The 19,032-nt window shown below is 49.6% G+C and overlaps 1 protein-coding gene and 1 long non-coding RNA gene across 4 annotated transcripts in view; one reads left to right on the top strand and one right to left on the bottom strand.

Moving 5' to 3' along the window:
- Positions 1–10,403, top strand: part of MPRIP (myosin phosphatase Rho interacting protein) — a 143,053-nt gene extending 132,650 nt beyond the window's left edge. For 2 of the 3 annotated variants that reach the window (XM_024235567.3, XM_054535504.2), the window contains 5 exons: positions 228–347; positions 1,350–1,436; positions 2,175–2,337; positions 4,790–4,875; positions 9,672–10,403. In XM_024235567.3, coding sequence (XP_024091335.2) covers positions 228–347; positions 1,350–1,436; positions 2,175–2,337; positions 4,790–4,875; positions 9,672–9,743 — 528 coding nt within the window. In that variant the 3' untranslated portion in view covers positions 9,744–10,403. Of the gene's footprint in view, positions 1–227; positions 348–1,349; positions 1,437–2,174; positions 2,338–4,789; positions 4,876–5,393; positions 5,462–9,671 lie in introns of those variants that run through there. The other variant, XM_054535503.2, reaches the window with a different exon arrangement.
- LOC129051022 (uncharacterized) lies at positions 7,230–17,765 on the bottom strand. The gene is made up of 2 exons (XR_008514982.2): positions 12,893–17,765; positions 7,230–11,543 (listed from the first exon to the last, which is right to left on the bottom strand). It is a non-coding gene; the product is annotated as an uncharacterized LOC129051022 (long non-coding RNA).
- Between the last annotated feature and the right edge of the window lie 1,267 nt (positions 17,766–19,032).

Raw genomic sequence — 19,032 nt, 5'->3', positions numbered from 1 at the left:
ACTGCTGTGGCTTAAAGATTACCCCACAGGAGCTCAGATGGGACCAGCCATGGAACAGATTGACACTAGTTATTGTGACAGAAGGGAATTAAGGGTTATCGATTGGATCCTGCCTATGCAGTTCCACAGATACACACAGAACCTAGGGAAATGGCCTTCCCGGGTTGTGTCATGCGACTTGGCCCCAGGCAGCTCTGGAGTGTCACTGTTGTATTGCTGTCCCCCAGGAGCTGAACAACCGCCTGGCTGCAGAGATCACACGGTTGCGGACGCTGTTGACTGGGGACGGCGGTGGGGAGGCCACTGGGTCACCCCTTGCACAGGGCAAGGATGCCTATGAACTAGAGGTACCATCAGGAGCCAGGCCCTGCCTGACTCAGCTCTGCACCCAGGAGCCCCAGGGGAGTGCAGGATGGCCCCTGACTTACAGGGTTGTGGGAGGGACAGACCTGAGACAGCAGGAGTCGCAGGGTCCAGGAAGATCCAAATCACCCGGAGGCGGCGAGCAGCAGTGAGCTGCCAGATGGCATGAGAGCCACTAGCCGAGTGGAGCCCTCGAGAGGTTGTGGGGATCCTGACCCCATCTCACTCCACCCACTCCCCTCCATTTCTGCCATGCCACAAACACTGACCACTCAAAAGGACACGTTCTGTAGCCATGTGGCTGCTGCCCCTCAGGTCAGGGAGGCTCTAGAATGATGGATTCTAGAGTATAGGGTGTCCTTTTAGGAAGGCACTTAGATTTATCCACATTCAATTAAAATTTCACCCTAAAATGTGCTAAAATTTCAGCACTCAGCCAGCCAGAGCTCACCTGGCTGAGCTGGTTCTGGTGGCTTTGAGCTTTGTCTCTGTCGTGGAGCCGCCTCCTGGCAGTGACACTGAGAGGCCAAGGCTGGGAGGGAGCGGTGCTTGGTGTGATCAGCTCCTGCCCCGAGTTCAGGTGTTGGGCCCCTGTCTGCTGTGCCTGTGCCTTGTACTAAATGAGTGCTTTACCAAAAGGGCGGGCAAGAGAGGCTGAGTGAGTCTGACACGTGTCAGTGGTAACATTTCCTGATTCTCGCGGGCTTGGTCCCCGGAGACAAGCAGGTCTAGCTCACAGCACCCCAGGCTAAGGAGGGAGTCCTTGGCACTGGGAGGAATCACGGCCGTTTCCTTCCTCTTCCTGTTTCTGTATGTGAGGCTGAAGCTGTGAGCGGTGTTTAAACGATGCTTCCCCGCATTGGGCACCACGAGGCTGCCCTGCTCACTGGTGATTGGAGAGCCCTCTGCACGCTTCAGCCTGCTGTGGAGACTCTGGAGGTTTCTTTGCTCCTGAATATTGGTCCCTGATCTCTCTGTCATTTTAGGTCTTATTGCGGGTAAAGGAATCAGAAATACAGTACCTGAAACAGGAGATTAGCTCCCTCAAGGATGAGCTGCAGACGGCACTGCGGGTAAGGCCACCGCACCACAGGAGGGCGGGTACGGGAACAGGCTCTAGGTGACATGCGCCTCCTGAACTCAGGCTGGGGCTCAGCGCGGGCTCTTCTGAAGCAGATTTTACTCTTGTGAAGAAGGAGGTTTCCAAAATCAAGTCCTCTTAAAAGACCAGCCTGCAGGCAGGTGCTGTGGGAACGTGGACATGAGCAACCTGCCTGACCTGGCTCCAGCTTCAGTGTGTATGTGCTTTTTGTGTGCCTTGGGAGGAATGCTCCAGAGAAAAGGCCTGTGAAGTGAGGCAAGGCTTGACTTCCATTTGAGCCGCCCCCTGGCTTCCACCAGCGTCCTCCAGGGACTGCTGGAGTCAGGGGAGACGACAGAATCATTGGTGGTCACTCAGTCACCTAGGGAATCCAAGACACAGAGAGGATTTTCCAGGCTGAAGCCCACAAGGGAGGGGCCTGGGCACTCAGGGCCACACCAGGCTGGTCGGGCAATCCCGGAACTGCCTCCTGCACTCACCGGGCCTGGAGATTATCCTGCCATGTCCTGATGGCTGTGCCCGTATCCTCAGGCCCCGTGGTTTTTCCTCTCTGTCCACTGTCTGCCTCTAGAAGACAGAGGTGAACAAGCCTCCTCTCCCGCCCACAGCAAGCCTCCCCACCGTGTTCAGTCCCCAGGAAGACAGGCCACGTTGTGTGTGCTTCTCTTTCCTGGATATAACTACCATTCTCTGTCATTTCACTCCCAAGGACAAGAAGTACGCAAGTGACAAGTACAAAGACATCTACACAGAGCTCAGCATCGCGAAGGCTAAGGCTGACTGTGACATCAGCAGGTTAAAGGAGCAGCTCAAGGCTGCAACGGAAGCACTGGGGGAAAAGTCCCCTGACAGTGCCACGGTGTCCGGATATGGTACGTCCTCGGGTCATGCCCTCTCAGTTATTGCTGGGGGGCTTATGGGGTTTGGTTGTAGAGGTTTCCCGGTGCTTGACTTGAAGCAGAAGAGTCCCAGTGATGCTTGTAGACCCAGGCTTCCCAGTGGAGCAGGAGCACCAGCCTCACGCGGCTGCCGCAGACAGGCCTTGCTCTCCCCATCGCAGCAGTGGATGCTGTGCTGATGGCTCTAGGGAGAACCCATAGTATCACCATAATATTTTCGAAATAATAACGAGTCTCGTTTTTCTAAAAAACTCAACCACTGGGCAGAAGTAGCTCTCACTAGCTGCTTGATCCTAGGATTTGACTATAATATCTGTAAAAGGCCATAGAGTGGAGAATGGGAGGGAGCTCCCTGCTTTCTGGAATGAACAACAGGACTGGCGTTTTTTTTCTTGGCTAAAAACATTTAGGTACCCTGTAAAAAAATAGATGGCAGGGAGGATGAAAGAGTTAACATTTTATCAAGCATTTTCAGCTCATACGTAATTTTTCTTTTTTTTTTTGAAACTGGGTCTTTCTCTGTTGCCCAGGGTGGAATGCAATGGCGTGATTTCACTGCAGCCTCTGCCTCCCAGGCTCAAGGATTCTCCCACCTTAGCCTCCCCAGTAGCTGGGACTACAGGAGTGCGCCACAAAACACCCGGCTAATTTTTGTATTTTTAGTAGAGACAGAGTTTCACCACGTTGCTCAGACTGATCTCAAACTCCTGGGCTCAAGCGATCCAGCCACCTTGGCCTCCCAAAGTGCTGAGATTACAGGTGTGAGCCACTGCACCTGGCCAGATTATACATAATTTCATTTGACCCTCATCTTGACTTTTTATACAGAGATGCACAAACAGGAAAAGATGTGCTAGCTCACTAATATAAAAAAAAAATCAACTTTTTTTCTGTCAGGCAAGGAATAGTGATTATGTACTGACAGATGCTGGGAGGAAGACTTCATTTTTCCATAAATACCTTGAGTAGTCAGGCTTGGTGGTAGGCCTGGCTACCCAGGAGGCTGAGGTGGGAGGATCACTTGAGCCCAGGAGTTCTAGGCAGTCACACACAAAGCTAAGTCGATCAGGTGTCCACACTAAGTTTGGCATCAATATGGTGACCTCCTGCGAGTAGGGGATCACCAGGTTGCCTAAGGAGGGGTGAACTGGCTCAGGTCAAAATGAAAGAGGTCAAAACTCCTGTGCTGGCCAGGCGCAGTGGCTCACACCTGTAATCCCAGCACTTTGGGAAGCTGAGGTGGGCAGATCACTTGATCTCAAGAGTTCAAGACCAGCCTGGGCAACATGGCAAAACCCTGTCTGTACAAAAAATAGAAAAAAACTAGCTGGGACTGCTGGCATGCACCTGTAGTCCCAGCACTGCTTGGGAGGCTGAGGTGGGAGGATCACTTGAGCCCAGCAGGTGGAAGTGGCAGTGAGCCATGATTACACTGCTGCACTCCAGCCTGGGTGACAGAATGAGACCCTACCTCAAAAAGAAAAAAGAGAAAAAAAAAAAAAAACCTGTGCTGACCTGTAGTGGAATCATACCTGTGAATAGGCACTGCATTCTAGTCTGGGCAACACAGCAAGAATCTGTCTCTTAAAAGAAACAGAGGGCTGGGCGCAGTGGCGCACACCTGTAATCCCAGCACTTTAGGAGGTCGAGGCAGGTGGATCACGAGGTCAGGAGTTTGAGACCAGTCTGGCCAACATGGTGAAACCCCGTCTCTACTAAAAATACAAAAATTAGCTGGCCATGGTGGCACGCACCTGTAGTCCCAGCTACTCGGGAGGCTGAGGCAAGAGAATTGCTTGAACCCAGGAAGTGGAGATTGCAGTGAACTGAGTTTGCACCACTGCACTCCAGCCTGGCGACAGAGCAAGACTCCATCTCAAAAAAAAAGAGAGAGAAAACAACCCCACACATGGACAGGATGTGTCATATGACTCCATATCTGTTTGTGTAACAGGTATTTAAGTAGACATTTGTAAGAAGCCTAAAGGACTGCTATCTGGGTGGGTGGACAATGAGAAGGCCTTGGCCTTATCATCTTGCTTTAGACAGCCCTGTGCTACCAGGAGGAAGGTGGAGAATCATGGATAATGGGGGTAGGGGTCTGCTCAGCATTGAGGTCCCACACCAGAGTGAGGGGACCAAGTCCCTTTGGAGAGAATGCTGTTGTGGGCTACAGTCACAGTGCAGGAAGCCCTGGCAGGGCCCCACATACACATTCTCCCATTGTGCTGGTGTTTTGTGGTGGTCTGAAGAGATCTAGCATGTTTTATGGTTATTGGCTTTGAATTCCCTTAGAGTTGTTTAAGGAATTGTCCTAAGTATGCTGCAGTAGGAAGCTTGGGAAATGTTGCAGGATTTAGTCTGGTTCCAGAGGGTTTTAGAAAGCAAAGGTAACAGGTCTGTTTGTTTTCATTATATACCTCAGATATAATGAAATCTAAAAGCAACCCTGACTTCTTGAAGAAAGACAGATCTTGTGTCACCCGGCAACTCAGAAACATCAGGTCCAAGGTGAGTCTGGGGTCCAGCCCCCTGGTGGGAGGGGCTTGAGGGACACTGGGGAGAGGAGCCCAAATTGAAGTATGGGTGCTCCCATGGGCCGCAGCTGCCAAAGCCCCAGGGCCCAGCACTCAGCCAGCCCGAGCTCACCCTGCTGGGCTGGTTCTGGTGGCTTTGAGCTCTGTCTCTGTCTTGGAGCCACCTCCTAGCAATGACACTGACAGGCCAGGGCTGTGAAGACCAGTGCTTGGCATGATCGGCTCCTGCCTCGAGGCCAGGTTTCACCCAGCCCCACTCATGTTGGCCTGCTGTCAGCTGTGCCTGTGTTGTTCCTTGCACATCACTGTTGTGACACTGGTGCCGCCTCCAAGAGATGATGCTACCTGCTCTTGTTCCCCAGCCAGGAAGCAGCACATCTTTAGTGTGCTGTCCAGAGCCAGCCATGCACAGGAGGGCGGGCGGAGGTGGGAGCGGCACCGCGTGTGTTTGGGATTGGTTGTGTGTCTCATGTCTGCTCTCTCCTCTGACAGTCCGTAATTGAGCAGGTCTCGTGGGATACCTGAAATGCACCCGCTTCCCGGCCCATGCAGGAGGTAAACCGCCTCTCCCGCCGCCTGCATGCACTGCTCACACCCCCATGGCAAACGCCTGCGTCATGGTTACTTTATTTCAATTCATCCTGCTCCAACAAACACATACCAAATCCAAGTGAGGTTTCTTTAACCTGCTCTGGGGAGTTAATTGGCACTCTAACCTCTTAACAGAGATGACCCTGGCAGTGAGGTGCTCCTCTAGCCTGGTGGGCAGGCAGAGAGCCAGGCACGCATCAGCATGCATGTTGGATAATCTGTGCACAACGGCTGAACTCACTCCAACCTCTCAGGGGACACTTGTCTTGCCCTCTGTCACGAGGTGGAATTTACAGAAGTCCACGCTGGCAAGTGAAGTCTACCGTCACCAAAGGCCTCGCCCACCTAGTGAGCCACTTAGTGGCCTGTGTCTGTCAAGGCTAACAGGTCGGTCATTCTAGGAATGGATAAACCAGGACTAGAGCTTGGTGAAGATGGTTCAGAAGAGCATGATAACTACAAGCAATAGGGGCGAAATATTTACCAGTATTTTTTTTTTTTAATAAAACAAAAGCTTCTCACTAGGTGCCATTGAAGGCCCTATCCCAGAGAGGAGGTGGGGGAGGGCCCATTGTGGGAGACACCTTGAGAAATGAGTAGTTGCCGGCTCAGTGGCTTGATCTCATTCATTCCGGAATGAGAACATGGAGGAAAGCAAGAACCACATCTTCCTCCCCATGCTGGCCCTTTCTCAGGCACACCCACAGCACCATGCCGTCCGAGGGACTTCAGCCTGAGGCTTGGTTAAAAGAGTTGAAGGTTTTAAGCCTAGTCAGTTTGGTTTTATTTTTCTACAGTTCTAAGTCCCCTGTACCCAAATATGGTTTAGGCTTGATTGAAAACTTAGCTTGGGCATTTTTCTTTAAACATAACGTTTTGTTTAGCAAAAGGAAACTTGTCCTTTTTTGGTTCATGGTTTTCTTACTGAAGATTCTACTACTTATTTGAGGCTAAACTGTAGCTAGTATCTTTGAGCTTTTTTTGAAGGAGTTTGAAGTTCACTATTAGTGATTTGGGCTTTTGGACCATGCCTATAAGTGACAATTGGGGGAGGGGACCGGCTGTCACTGACAGGACCCTTCCAGGGAGGCTGTGCAACACCCACGGGCCCCTGACAGTAACTCTGTGCAGTGAGTGGGGAGGGGGTGGGGCACCTCTCACAGTGGCTGGGAACCAGCCAGAGCAGGGATGAGGGAGCAGACTGTCTGGGCCCCAGGGCAGACTGAAAAAGATGGAGAGAAACCCCGGGATGGGGTCCTCCTCCTCATGTGTTTTTAAGTTGATGGTTGGCTTGGCTGGGTTTCCGTCATAAAAATCCTTGGAGTGCAGGGCCAGTCCTGCTGGCCCCAGCGGAAAGACAAGGACTTCCTAGATGTCTGTGGTGCAACAGGGCAGGATGGGGCCGTGTTAGCGCTCCCAGGAGACATTAGGAGGCACAGGCATGGGTGGGTGTCATCCTTTTCCTCAACTGTATCTGAAGACTCCACCCAACCCTTCAAGAAGATGGAAATGAAGTTGCCCAGAAACTCTACTTCTCATTGGTGTTTTTTGATATGGCATTTGATGTGCACTGATCTGTGTCTTTTGTTCTGTTCTGTTTTTCTGTCCTGCCTCACTCAAAAGGACCGCAAGTCTCAGCTGCTACAAAATCAAAGACAGCAAGTTGCTTAAGAGCAACACAGCCTTTTCTGGGATTGAGACCAGAGAATGCTTCCCTCGGGGTTTTTAAGGGGCCCCCGTGTCTGTGGTCAGCTCAGTATGTGGGGCTACAGGAGGCACTCAGTGGAGAGAACAGCCTAGAGGGAGATGAACCCCAGAGGGAGCTGGCTGAGCCCCAAGGGCCAGGCATGGCAGCCACACCTGTTTAGGGGTGCTTGGGCTGAGCAGCCACCAGGAGAGAATCCAGAGGACGTAGAGAGAGAAACAGCTTCCCGCAGCCAGTGTAGGAATAACGTAGGGGATTTCGCTTACTTCCCACCCTTGGAATTGTAGCAAGCCCAGCATCACCTGAGCCTGAGCTCTGCTCTTGTCACTGGGGCAGGAGCCAGCAGCGAGCATGCTGGGCGCTGTGGCTGTCAGGGCGCTCCCCTACCCTGGGCCTGCTGTAGCAGGATTCTGGGGCTTCTGACGCAGTGCCTGCAAGGAGCAAACCCAGGCCTTAGGAGTGACCAAACTCACTACAGTCCTGACAGAAAGTCCCCAACAAGCAGGAACCAGGATGTGACAGTGACATCCCCAGCCATGCTCCGGGGCCTGCCTCTGAGTAGCACTTAGGCTCAGGGCTGCCTGCCTGGCTTGGCCCCAGCCCCTTCAATGGTGACCAGATGTCTACCCAGGTCCTCTGCAAGACTGACTGCTGTGAGAACCCTGCACCCTGCGGGGAGGGACCCCAAGGGCATCTGGAAGCAGGCATGGGTGTTGAGGTACATCTGGGCTCAGAATGGGAGATGGATTTTCCCCCCATTCCCCCAGCCACTCTCTGTAGCAGACTTCCATAGAAACCCTCTCAGACACACACAGTTATCAAGCTGTGACAACTGCTTGAGGTGAGGCTCACCTGGACCAGTGAGGTTGTTTGTTTGTTTGTGTTGAGATGGAGTCTCGCTCTGTCGCCCAGGCTAGAGTGCAGTGGCGCAATCTCGGCTCACTGCAAGCTTCACCTCCCGGGTTCACGCCGTTCTCCTGCCTCAGCCTCCCATGTAGCTGGGACTACAGGTGCCCGCCACCACACCCAGCTAATTTTTTGTATTTTTTAGTAGAGACGGGGTTTCACTGTGTTAGCAAGGATGGTCTCGATCTCCTGACATCGTGATCCGCCCGCCTCGGCCTCCCAAAGTGCTGGGATTACAGGCGTGAGCCACCGCGCCCAGCCTGGACCAGTGAGTTTTAAAATGCTTAGCAGCAGAACCCTGTATTTAAAAATCACATTGTTTATTTATTTACACAGACACACAGCTCCAGAATATAGCAAACAAGCAGGTCTGTTCTGGGTAGAGCTGGGTGGGGTGGGGGACAGTGGAGCTCCCCCTTCCCTTGAGCTTTGGAGGGAGCCTCAAGCTGACCAGCTCATGCTCAGTCCCCAGTCCATCACACCAGGGTCTCCAGGACGGTGCCAGAGATGCCTGAGCCTAAGCTGGCGACTCCCCAGTAGATGGGGTACAGCCTGCAGTTTCACGTTGCTCAGGTTTTTGGTTGAAACTGGTAGAATCAGGCAAACCCTGAGCTAGAGGCCATCCCTTCAGCTTCCGATTTCTCAGTAAAGCCTGTATCTGCACCAGCTCTGACAAGGGTAAGCCACAGGAAGTCAGCAGGGCTGAGTGTGACGGCGACACTTAGCGTGAAGAGGGAGATAAGTGAAGAGCCACAGCACTTTCCAGGCAGTACTGGAATGCCCTTCATTTCCAGTCATTCTCTGAAAAGTGCTCTTCCTTTTCTTATTCAGAAATTAAATCATTGAGAAAAGTCTGTAAGAATGAGATGGAAAATACTCTGTCCGCCAGTTAGTAAGATCTCATTCATCTCTGGACATACAGATTTAAGCTTTAGCAAGATCCCACGTGAACAGAGTATTGGTTTTACGTTTTGAAAATCTTACTAGATATGTTGGCGTGTTCCCAAATCCCCATACCACTCACAGGCCTCTGATCAGGGAATGCCAGAAATGGGTCTGAGGGCAGCAGGTGCTGCAGAGGCACTGTAGGAGCGAGGCCCTGTCCCGGGACACCCATCCTGCTGGGGATGCCCTGGAGCATCTGGTCCTCCTCAGCTGAGGCTGTCAGGTGAAGAATCTCTCTGGAGCTGGATGCGGACAAATCCACACACAAGACAAGACACGGGGATGGGCAGTCTCCTTGCTCATTGCACTGTTTTCCCTGGCTGGATTCGTCTGATCACTGCTTGTCTAAAGAGCCCTAAGCTCAGAATTTAGCTGCTTAAACACATGGTCTTGTCTCTCTGATTTTTTTTTCCTTTTTCATCCAAGTAATTTTCTGAAGGGGAAAACATCCTCCACCAATAACAGCATTTCCCGGGGCCTCTCCTCCTGGCATGCCCACTAACCGCACCTGCACCCGGCTCTCTGATGCCGGCTCCACCAGCGGTCCGGTCTGGTCCGGTCCGGTCCAGTGCAGGGGGTCTAACGGTGTGTTTATTTTCTCCTCCTGCTCTGTCTCTACCCAGAGTCTGAAGGAAGGCCTGACGGTGCAAGAACGGTTGAAGCTCTTTGAATCCAGGGACTTGAAGAAAGACTAGCTGTGTCCCATCCAAGTTGAGCACGCGCCTTCCCCAGCTTGCAGCAGCACACCCCGAGCGCTGCTTTTCACCTGTACCTTTGTTTTATTATTATTATTGCTGTTGTTGTCATCGTTAACTGTGGGCATGGAATGCGTGAGGCTGGCTTCTGGATTGTCCACACCACTCTCTGCTGTGTTGACTTCCTGTTGTCTTCATCAAAGCTTTTTTCCGTGGTATTCTAAAATTAGGCCAGCAGTGGGGGCTGGGAGGGCATCTGTGTTAGTCCCTTCCTGGCTGTGACCCGCCATACTCACTGTCAGTATTAAGGCCCAGCAGCCTGTTGATAAGCTACCCTGTCTCACCACGCGCTGGTGTGGAAACAGGGCCCAGCCAGCACGCCTCAAGGTAGATGGAATCCCCACTGGTCAGAGAAAAAGCCATGCGGACACTCCAGCTTGGCCTGGGTCACAGCACTGACTCCTCACCCGCTAGTCTGGCTGTTAAGAGGAGAAGGTGCACTGCCTTCCAGCCTGGGAGGAGGACAGCATTTTGTATTTGTTCCACTGATGCAGCTTAGAACCACACCCCTGAGAATCGTGGCAAACCTTTCACAACCTGGAAAATGTTGAAAGCAACCATTCCTATTTTTGTTTGTTTTTTATTAAATCTTGCACAAAATCCCCGGCCCCTCTCCTTCCTTCCTTCCTTCCTTCCTCCGCTCGTTCCTTTCTTGGTCTCCAGTAACCCTGGTCTTTTCATAACTACTCGAGATTGTTGACCTGCAGCCCAGGTTTCAGACTCTGATTGCAAAAAACAAATGAATTCCCCCCAGGAATCATTCAAAGTGGGGGAAGGTTTGGGGGTTTGGGTTTTTTTACCTTTTGGAAAAGAAACCGTCACATTGCTTTGGAAAAGGTTGAGAGGAGACCCCTGTTGAGACCCCTGTTAAGTCAAGAGGAAAGTAGAGAGGATGTCAGAATCTGATGAGAACAGCACATGAGTGTGTATTGAGACTCCGATCTTAATTCTCATTTAATTAATCTGAGCTCTGGAAACCTGTCTTGCAGCATTTATCTTTAAAACAGCCTGGTTAAAGTAAACCTATACTAACCATTTTGCTTTTTCTAACAGTTTGAGGAAGACCTTTTTAACTACCACAAAACATTCTATAGCAATTCTTGAAAATCTCTTAAATTGGAGTCTATTATGGCCCCATGAAAACCATTAATCCCATTAAGATAGGGAGTATAAACCCCTGGCTGGTGGAACAGGTTCTGCTACTTTAGGAGCAAGGTGGGGTGTGAGCAGATGGTTTTCATGCCAAGAACATGCTTTCACTTTGTATTCATGCTTGAGTTGGTGTGATGGTCTCTGTGGGGGTGTGGATGCTTTGGGTGTTGAAATCTAGAAATCCTGTTGCTCAGTTTCTAGATGAAGTCATGAGCAAGGCCGTCTGTGGAGCTCTGGCCCTGCCCCCAATGTGCAGAAGGGCCGGGAGCAAGGCCTGGAGTTTTCATGTGTTTTCAGACCCAGGTTTAGGTGCTCTCTTCTCACTGAAATAACTAAGTGCTCTCCACTGGCATCGAGCCCTTTCCACAAGTTTTTAAGGCTCTTAACCCACACTTTCACTCCTCTGCTACCAGTCTTCAGTGTTGTTAACAGCAAGAGAAAATTGGATTTGTTTAAAAATCTACTTCTCTGAGGTGGCACAGTTGCGTAGCTGCAGTCCCAGCTACTCAGGAGGCTGAGGTAGGAGGATTGCTTGAGCCCAGGAGGTCGAGGCTGCAATTAGTCGTGATCGTGTCACTGCACTCCAGCCTGGGTGACAAAGCAAGGCCCCATATCAAATATAGATATACTTATCAGACCCCCCGGCCATTTAGATTGGCAGTGCTTTGAGAAATGCACTACGACCTTTCTGTGTCAATGGGAATATACAGAAGGAACGTTCGGGACCCCGCTGTCCCCAACAGCCCCATTGTTGTCTCCAGGACACTGCTGGGACACATGAATGCTCCAGGATAGACAGGGACCTGATGTGCGTCAGGATCTGACCAGATAGGAGTTTTTGCCTGGTATCTGGGTGCTACAATTTTGTGCCGTTCTTTGAGGTCCACCACCTGCCCTGCCTGGCGTGGTTTCCTTCGTGACCAGCCCTGCTGCCCCTGGGGGTGGACCCACTGGCCCTTCTGCAGACAGCTCCCTGCCTTCTGCCCTCCAGGGGGTTCTGGGCAGAGTCCATGCTTGGAGAGAGGATCGTCTGCCTTCAGCCCTCACAGTGCTTTAAATTAAAGCAAGTTTGCCCATAGGTCAAAAGAGCATTTGATTCCCTTTTTTCCATCACGTATCCTTTGAGGCTGGACTTCAGGAATCCTGGAAAATTAATATGAGTGCAGCATGTGAGGGGTCAGAGACAGGCCAGCTGGGCATCTGCATTCCTCCCTGCCACAGGCCTCTCCCCAGAGGCTGGTTTAGTGTAGGGTATTGCCAGGAAACAGACTGAGGCTGCTTTGCTAAGAGCTCCTGAAAATGCCCTGGGCCTGTCCTGGCGTTTCTGAAGAGCCCTCATCCAGGGACAGCCACCATCTGGGTCAAGGAAGTCTGGATTCCCTGCTGGTGGGCTCCATCCTGCGAGGGAGTGAACCAGGTGAGAAAGGATGACGATGTTCTTCATGTTCCACCTGGACATGCCCCAGGAACAGAGACTTGCCCAGGTGGCAACACTGGCACAGATGTTGATGGCTGCCCAACTGGTGCCACACTGAGCAGGGAGCCTTGTGCTGCACAGGGCTGGGCCCTCTCTCCAGTTTCCTTCCTGCAGGTATCCAAATACCCTGGAAGGGATTTAGCCCCTGAATTCCAGAGAGAAGAAAGAAGAACAGTGAAGAAGTAGAACTGGTTTCTGTATGGGGAGAGGAAGGTCTTAGGGGCAGCTGCAGACAGGGTCTCAGGCTGCTCCTTGGTACCAGCGACACAATAGTGGGCTTTCCCAGCTTTACTGATGAAGAAGATGTTCAAATAGATAGACTTCAGCATTTTAATTATTTTCCTATAAATGTATTTGTGTGTAGTATGCTAGCACCAGCCAGTAAGCTGTGCCCCACATATGAATGGGAAAGCGAGGCAGTTTTGCCCATGTGAGTTTTTGCAGGCTTGTGGGTAATTACCTTGTGTGCACGCCTGCACGTGCAGAATAGTCACTTTCTGCTGGTCAGTTTCTTTATCCACACATGGTGCCCCAGCCCCAAGCAGGTGTGGAGACCAGCATTTCAGAGGACGCACTGTCCACAGCCTCCCGGGTCTGAGTGGATCATTGGGCAGGGGTGGAGACAGTGCGCTGCCCTGTGAGCTGGAAGCCTGTGCTTCAGGGAGTCATAATGGGCCTGTGCTAAGTGGGTGATGCAGTGGACATCCCAGGGTGACTAGAGGTGGCAGTATCGCGAACTTGCGGGTTTATTGAACAAGAGGTAACATCGGAGAGGATCTTGCTTCGGATTCAGCAAGTATGAAGGCAGAAGAGCATGGAGAGCAAGGCCCCACAGCCTGCTTAGTGACGTGGAAGGCCCGGCAAGAACCTGTTTCTGCAGCAGCCACCAGCTCCCATCACTCCTTTACCCTCCAGCTCATGCAGCCATACAGGGAGAAGAGGGAATTTTGGCTGTTTAAAGAACACAGTTGTGAATCTCAGAATGTGCCTGAAAGGAATACTGACAGATAAGGCTGGAAACAAAACTGATGGCTTGAAAAACATTTTTATGGAATGTATTTACTACCATTTGTTTTACTATAGAGGTAGATGGGACTCTTTAACTTTTGGGTACATGGAAACATGCTGAGAATTGAACACAATCCTGATCATCACTCCTGCCTGGCCGTCTCCTGGGAGGCTGGCGGGTGCCACGGAGCTGGGACACAGCAGAGCCCGCTAGGTGTAGGGCCCTGGAGGCCAAGGCCATCCTGCATGGAGTCCCTGTCGGCAGCCAGGTCCCTACACAAACAAGTAATCCTATTTGGCCTCCTAGGTTTTTAATATGACCTGCAGCCTAATTTGGGGTATAGGGGAAGCTCTGCTGTCCCCTGCTCCTTTGTATGTGTGGTGACTTTAATGGCTGGTCACATACCCCTTTCTCCCAGCTGCTCATTCACTGACGGGTAAGTTCTAAGACAGTTTGCACTTAGAAAAGAATGTGGCACATCAACATTAACTTTTCCTGAAAAGAAGAGTTTGCCTAACGTGGTCCTAAAGAAGCTTAGAATTTATAAGACCTTCCTTTATAAGATACAGTGGGTTTTTTGGGGGGTGGGGGGGGGTTGTTTTTTGTTTTTTGTTTTTTTAAGACAGAGTCTCGCTCTGTTGTCCAAGCTGAAGTGTAGTGGCACAATCGGCTCACTGCAACCTCTGCCTCCCAGGTTCATGCCATTCTCCTGCCTCAGCCTCCCGAGTAGCTGGGACTACAGGTGTCTGCCGCCACGCCTGGCTAATTTTTTTGTATTTTTAGTAGAGACGGGATTTCACCATGTTGTCCAGGATGGTCTCGATTTCCTGACCTCGTGATCCGCCCGTCTCAGCCTCCCAAAGTGCTGGGATTTCAGGCGTGAGCCACTGCGCCTGGCCTATAAGATACAGTAAAAACTTAGTGACCCCCTTTGCCACTAAGGGAGAAAGAAATTAAGTATTGTCAAAGTTCTATAAAGAATGGAAATGTATGATATTATACTTCAAAGGAATTTGATGTTGAAATTTTAAAGAAAATTTGTCATGTTGATGAGAAGCTTCACTTTCCTGGGAACTTCATTCATTTTAGGGTGTGAGATAAAAGTCCTGGCTAGGGGAGTCATAGGTCTGTTGTACAAGGAATTTGCTTTCTAAACAAGTTGTAACTTGCCCTGAGGTCCATGTTGGAGCACTAAGAGGTGACACAGGCCAGAGACAACATTTCGTTTCCCCTTTCCTGCAAGCTGGGATCAGCCCTGTGTTTTCTCCTTTCAGCTGAAGTGAGCGAAGGTTCTCAGTGCTGGCAAAAGAGCCCCCTTTCTGAAAGGACTTGGGAAGAAAGCTGCTGGGAACTTGCTTATTAAAAAGTTCCTTAGAATTAAGGTATCTACACGCTGTTTTCCCACTTTTCACCTTCCTGGGCTTTCCTGCCTTCCAGCATTCTTCTGAAGAGAGGTTCCTAGCCCGCTCAGCGCGAGCGTCTCCAGTAGGTAATACTCAGCAACTGAACGTGAGTTTTCCACGCACTTCAGGCTTGGAGGTGCCATGTACAAGCACACTCCTTCCTTCCCCTGGCTTCTCCATGCCACTACCTGCTTTAAAGATGTAAACTCAGATAGTAGATTTTTCATCCCGTGAACGGTCATCTTCACATCCAAAGGTGAAGGCCACCACTGTTCTCAATGCCAAGCAACAGAACGTTCTGAGATGGGCGTTCTTCCTTGCACAGCAGCTACGGCAGGTTGTTCTGCAGCCACCCTTTAGAGGGGGCTCTTCATTGTACCTTTGTACAGTTCTTGTGTTTACACATTTGGGCCAAACAGCTTTCAGCAAGGGCATGTGTCCACAGCTGATGGCAGTTAAGAACCAGCCTGAGCTGAAGGCTAGTAACACCGTGCTGTAGGCTCTTTGAAAGGAAAGCCTGGCATAAACCCAGCATGGAAAGGAACATTATCGGTTATCTCAAATTTTGTCTGCCAGGGACAAGACCCTGTTCATTCTCTTGCCCTTTTCAGAACCGTGAGCTTCAAGTATTCTTGCTTCTCTGTAAAGGGAAGACATCTCCCTACTCTGAAATCCTTCAACAAAAGAAAAGACTCTTGGCAGGATAGGGGAGTCAGTAGCTCAACACTAGATCATCCCTAGAGATGGGACAAGTTTCTGTCTGAACACGTCTTGGGTCCGAGTCCTTAGGTGTTCGGATGCAGTACTTTGTGAATACTTAAGCTATTGCATGCTTGGTGTAGCTTGCAATTTCTCTGTATTTAAAAGCAGCTGTGTTTATTTTCTTCAAAATAGCCTGTATATTATTTAGAGCAAGCAATGTAAATATTACTGAGAAGTTACTGCAGGGATTTTTGTGACAAAGTTTGTATGGGTTTTTAAAAAAATCTTAAACAGACACCCCTTTTTAAGATGGGGAGAACAGGGTTGACTGCACCGTTGAAACCCGCTCAGCATTATAAGGAAATGTTTTTAATGACTGCTGCATCTTTGTAAAACTTTTGGTCATCTAATAGATGGTTTTAAAGTATACAATATCCAAAATAACGATAGCTCTGTATCCATACATTGTTTCATTGAAAGAATTCTGTATTGCCTCTTCTTGGTAGAGCCAGAGTCCTTAAGGAAAATCAGGAAAATGAAGAAAATGATGGTGCCATCTTGACCAGACTTCTGCACAGTAATTTAAGGCTATCCTAGGGAGACTTGGTTCAAGGCACAGTTCTGGGATCGGGGTCTAAATGTGCAGTTTCTGAGAACCTTCAAGACCACTCACTGGGCAGGGCTCTGTGGAGCACCGGAGCTGTTTGGATTCCCCAGCTCTTTGGTCATATCCTGGAATTCCATGGAGGCTGCAGAACTTAGATGCAGCTGTTTTTTACAACACCTATTTTTGTGAGATTGGTAAGGAAACACTGAGTCACAGAATACTTAAGAATCGGAGACTCCAGTACTGTAGGATGGCCTGAGAGGACGTCCAAGTCCCAAGGGGTGGACACGGCATGTTCCTCGGGCACGTTCCTCGGGCACAGCCTCAGTGGGGGCCTTTCCCAGGCGCAGCTCGGCCACCTGAGGAAAGGGTGTTTCGGAGGCGCAGCCACACACACGCACAGCGCTTGCAGCCTCACAGTCACGCCCATCACTCCCTGACCCCCCACCCCCCTTGAGAAGTTAGTGGTGTCACATACTTAGTTTTATAGACAGCTAGGAATAGATTGTGAAGAACACTCAGTTCACTACTGTGTTACGTTTATATCACAAGCTTCAATTAAAATGGATTTTAAAGGATTTTAGGATTTACCTTTAGTATTAACAACTTATCTACTGACATACTGTTAGGATTCAAAACCAGTTAAGTATAAGAATTACTTCATGTGGTTTTTCCTAGGGTACTATTTATAAAAGGTAGAAAGCATCCAAGTGGCTCCTCAACAATTACAATTCTTAATGATTTTTCTCACAACTGTGCCCTTCTGTCAGGGTCAGTGTCTCAATTCGTTATCAAAGACAAAACCTACTGTGCCAAGCTGGAGCGCTATATGTGAACGGAGTGGAAATGCTTCAGTCACCTCTGCCGCAGCTTGTGATTCCAGCAGTTCTCATAAACGTTCTGTCACATGATAAAAAGAAGCAGCTGATATAATTCCAACTGGTGTTTCATTTCTGTTCTAATGCTAAATGGTAATGTTTAACAGACTAAAAGCCGTGTGCAGAAGAAAGGGCTGAATGAGTACCGCCTCCCCAGGTTCCAGCACAGCGCTCGGGTCTGAGAAGTAGAGCTCCGGGGTAGGGTGGGCCATCCACTGTCAGGCCAGTGTCTCAAGAAAGCCTGACCGGCTGAGCTGCTGCTCTCTTTTGGGGCGGGGAGGGGGGAGGGGCCTTTTGAGGCTTTTTTTTTTTTTTTTTTTTTTTACAAAGTTTGTGATCAACTATTCACTACAATTGAAGTGTTACTTTGTCAGGATATTTATTCCTCTGTGTGACATGCTAGATTCCCTGGATGTAGCTGATCGTTTTTGTTTTGTAAATATTACCTAACTTTACATAAACTATATCATAATAAACTATTTTTGCATCACGCTTTGTATGCTGTGTAATGAGATTTTGTTTAATTGAGAGACATCTGCAAAATAAGCATGCAGGTCAGAAGTCAAACTGAACAGTAGCCTCCAGCTCTAGAGTGGGTTGATTTCAGTTTCATTACCTCCTTTTTTTTTTTTTTTTTTTTTTTTTTTTTTTTTTTTTTGAGACAGTCTCACTCTGTTGCCCAGGCTGGAGTGCAGTGGCGGGATCTCGGCTCACTGCAACCTCTGCCCCCGGGGTTCAAGTGATTCTCCTGCCTCAGCCTCCCAAGTAGCTGGGACTACAGGGGCGTGCCACCACACCCAACTAATTTTTTGTATTTTTAGTAGAGACGGGGTTTCACCGTGTTAGCCAGGATGCTCTCCATCTCATGATCCGCCCACCTTGGCTTCTCAAAGTGCTGGGATTACAGGTGTCAGCCACCGTGCCTGGCCCTTTATTTATTTATTTATTTTTTGGAGCAGGGTCTCACTCTGTCACCCAGGTTACAGTGCAGTGGCATGATCTTCGTTCACTGCAGCCTCTGCCTCCTAGGCTCAAGTGCTTCTCCCACTTCAGCCTCCCAACTAGCTGGGACTACAGGCATGCACCACCACACCCAATTAATTTTGCATTTTTTGTAGAGACGGGGTTTCCCTGTGTGGCCAAGGCTGGTGTCGAACTCCTGGGCTCAAGCAATCCTCCCACCTTTGCCTCCCAAATTGCTGAGATTACAGGCATGAACACAGTGCCAGGGCCTCATTACCTCCTTTTGAATTACAGTGGATTTTTTCGTCGTTGTTTTTTTTTTGAGACAGAGTCTTGCTCTGTTGCCCAGGCTGGAGTGCAGTAGTGCGATCTCAGCTCACTGCAACCTCCGTCTCCCAAGTTCAAGCGATTCTCGCGCGTCAGCCTCCCAAGTAGCTAGGATTACAGGCATGTGCCACCACACCTGGCTTGTGTGTGTGTGTGTGTTTAGTAGAGACGGGGTTTCACCATGTTGTCCAGGCTGGTCTCGAACTCCTGACCTCAGGTGATCACCTGCCTTGGCCTCCCAAAGTGCTCGGATTACAGGTGTGAACCACCACGCCTGGCCAGTTTTCAGCATTTTAGAATTACGGTAGTTCACATAAAAATATGGATTTTACCTATTCACACACAAGCCATTGTAAGAAATACTTTACAACCAGAATCTAATTAAGGTACACTGCTTCAGTTAAGCCTTCAGGGGCTAAAGGGACAATGAGAAGTGCTAATGGTGGTGGTTCTTTTATTAATCAAGGTCCTGTAATTCCCCATCCCTGTCCGTCTTATTAATAGATTTATTTACAATAAAATTTTACCTTTTGCTTAAAAAAGAAACTGCATTTTACATCATGACCCAATATACACACACGCCAACAACCTGAAATTTAACAAAATAATGCACCCTTACTATATATACTTTGATGATTTTGTTCACTTTTAAAAATTCTGATTGATTGTGACCCACTAAATAAATTTAAAATAACAAACTGGGATTTTTAG

This window comes from Pongo abelii, chromosome 19 (genome assembly GCF_028885655.2).
Source record: "Pongo abelii isolate AG06213 chromosome 19, NHGRI_mPonAbe1-v2.0_pri, whole genome shotgun sequence".
Classification (NCBI taxonomy): Eukaryota; Metazoa; Chordata; class Mammalia; order Primates; family Hominidae; genus Pongo; species Pongo abelii.
Note: the sequence above shows the minus strand (reverse complement) of the source record. Positions and strands in the feature narration are given on the sequence as shown.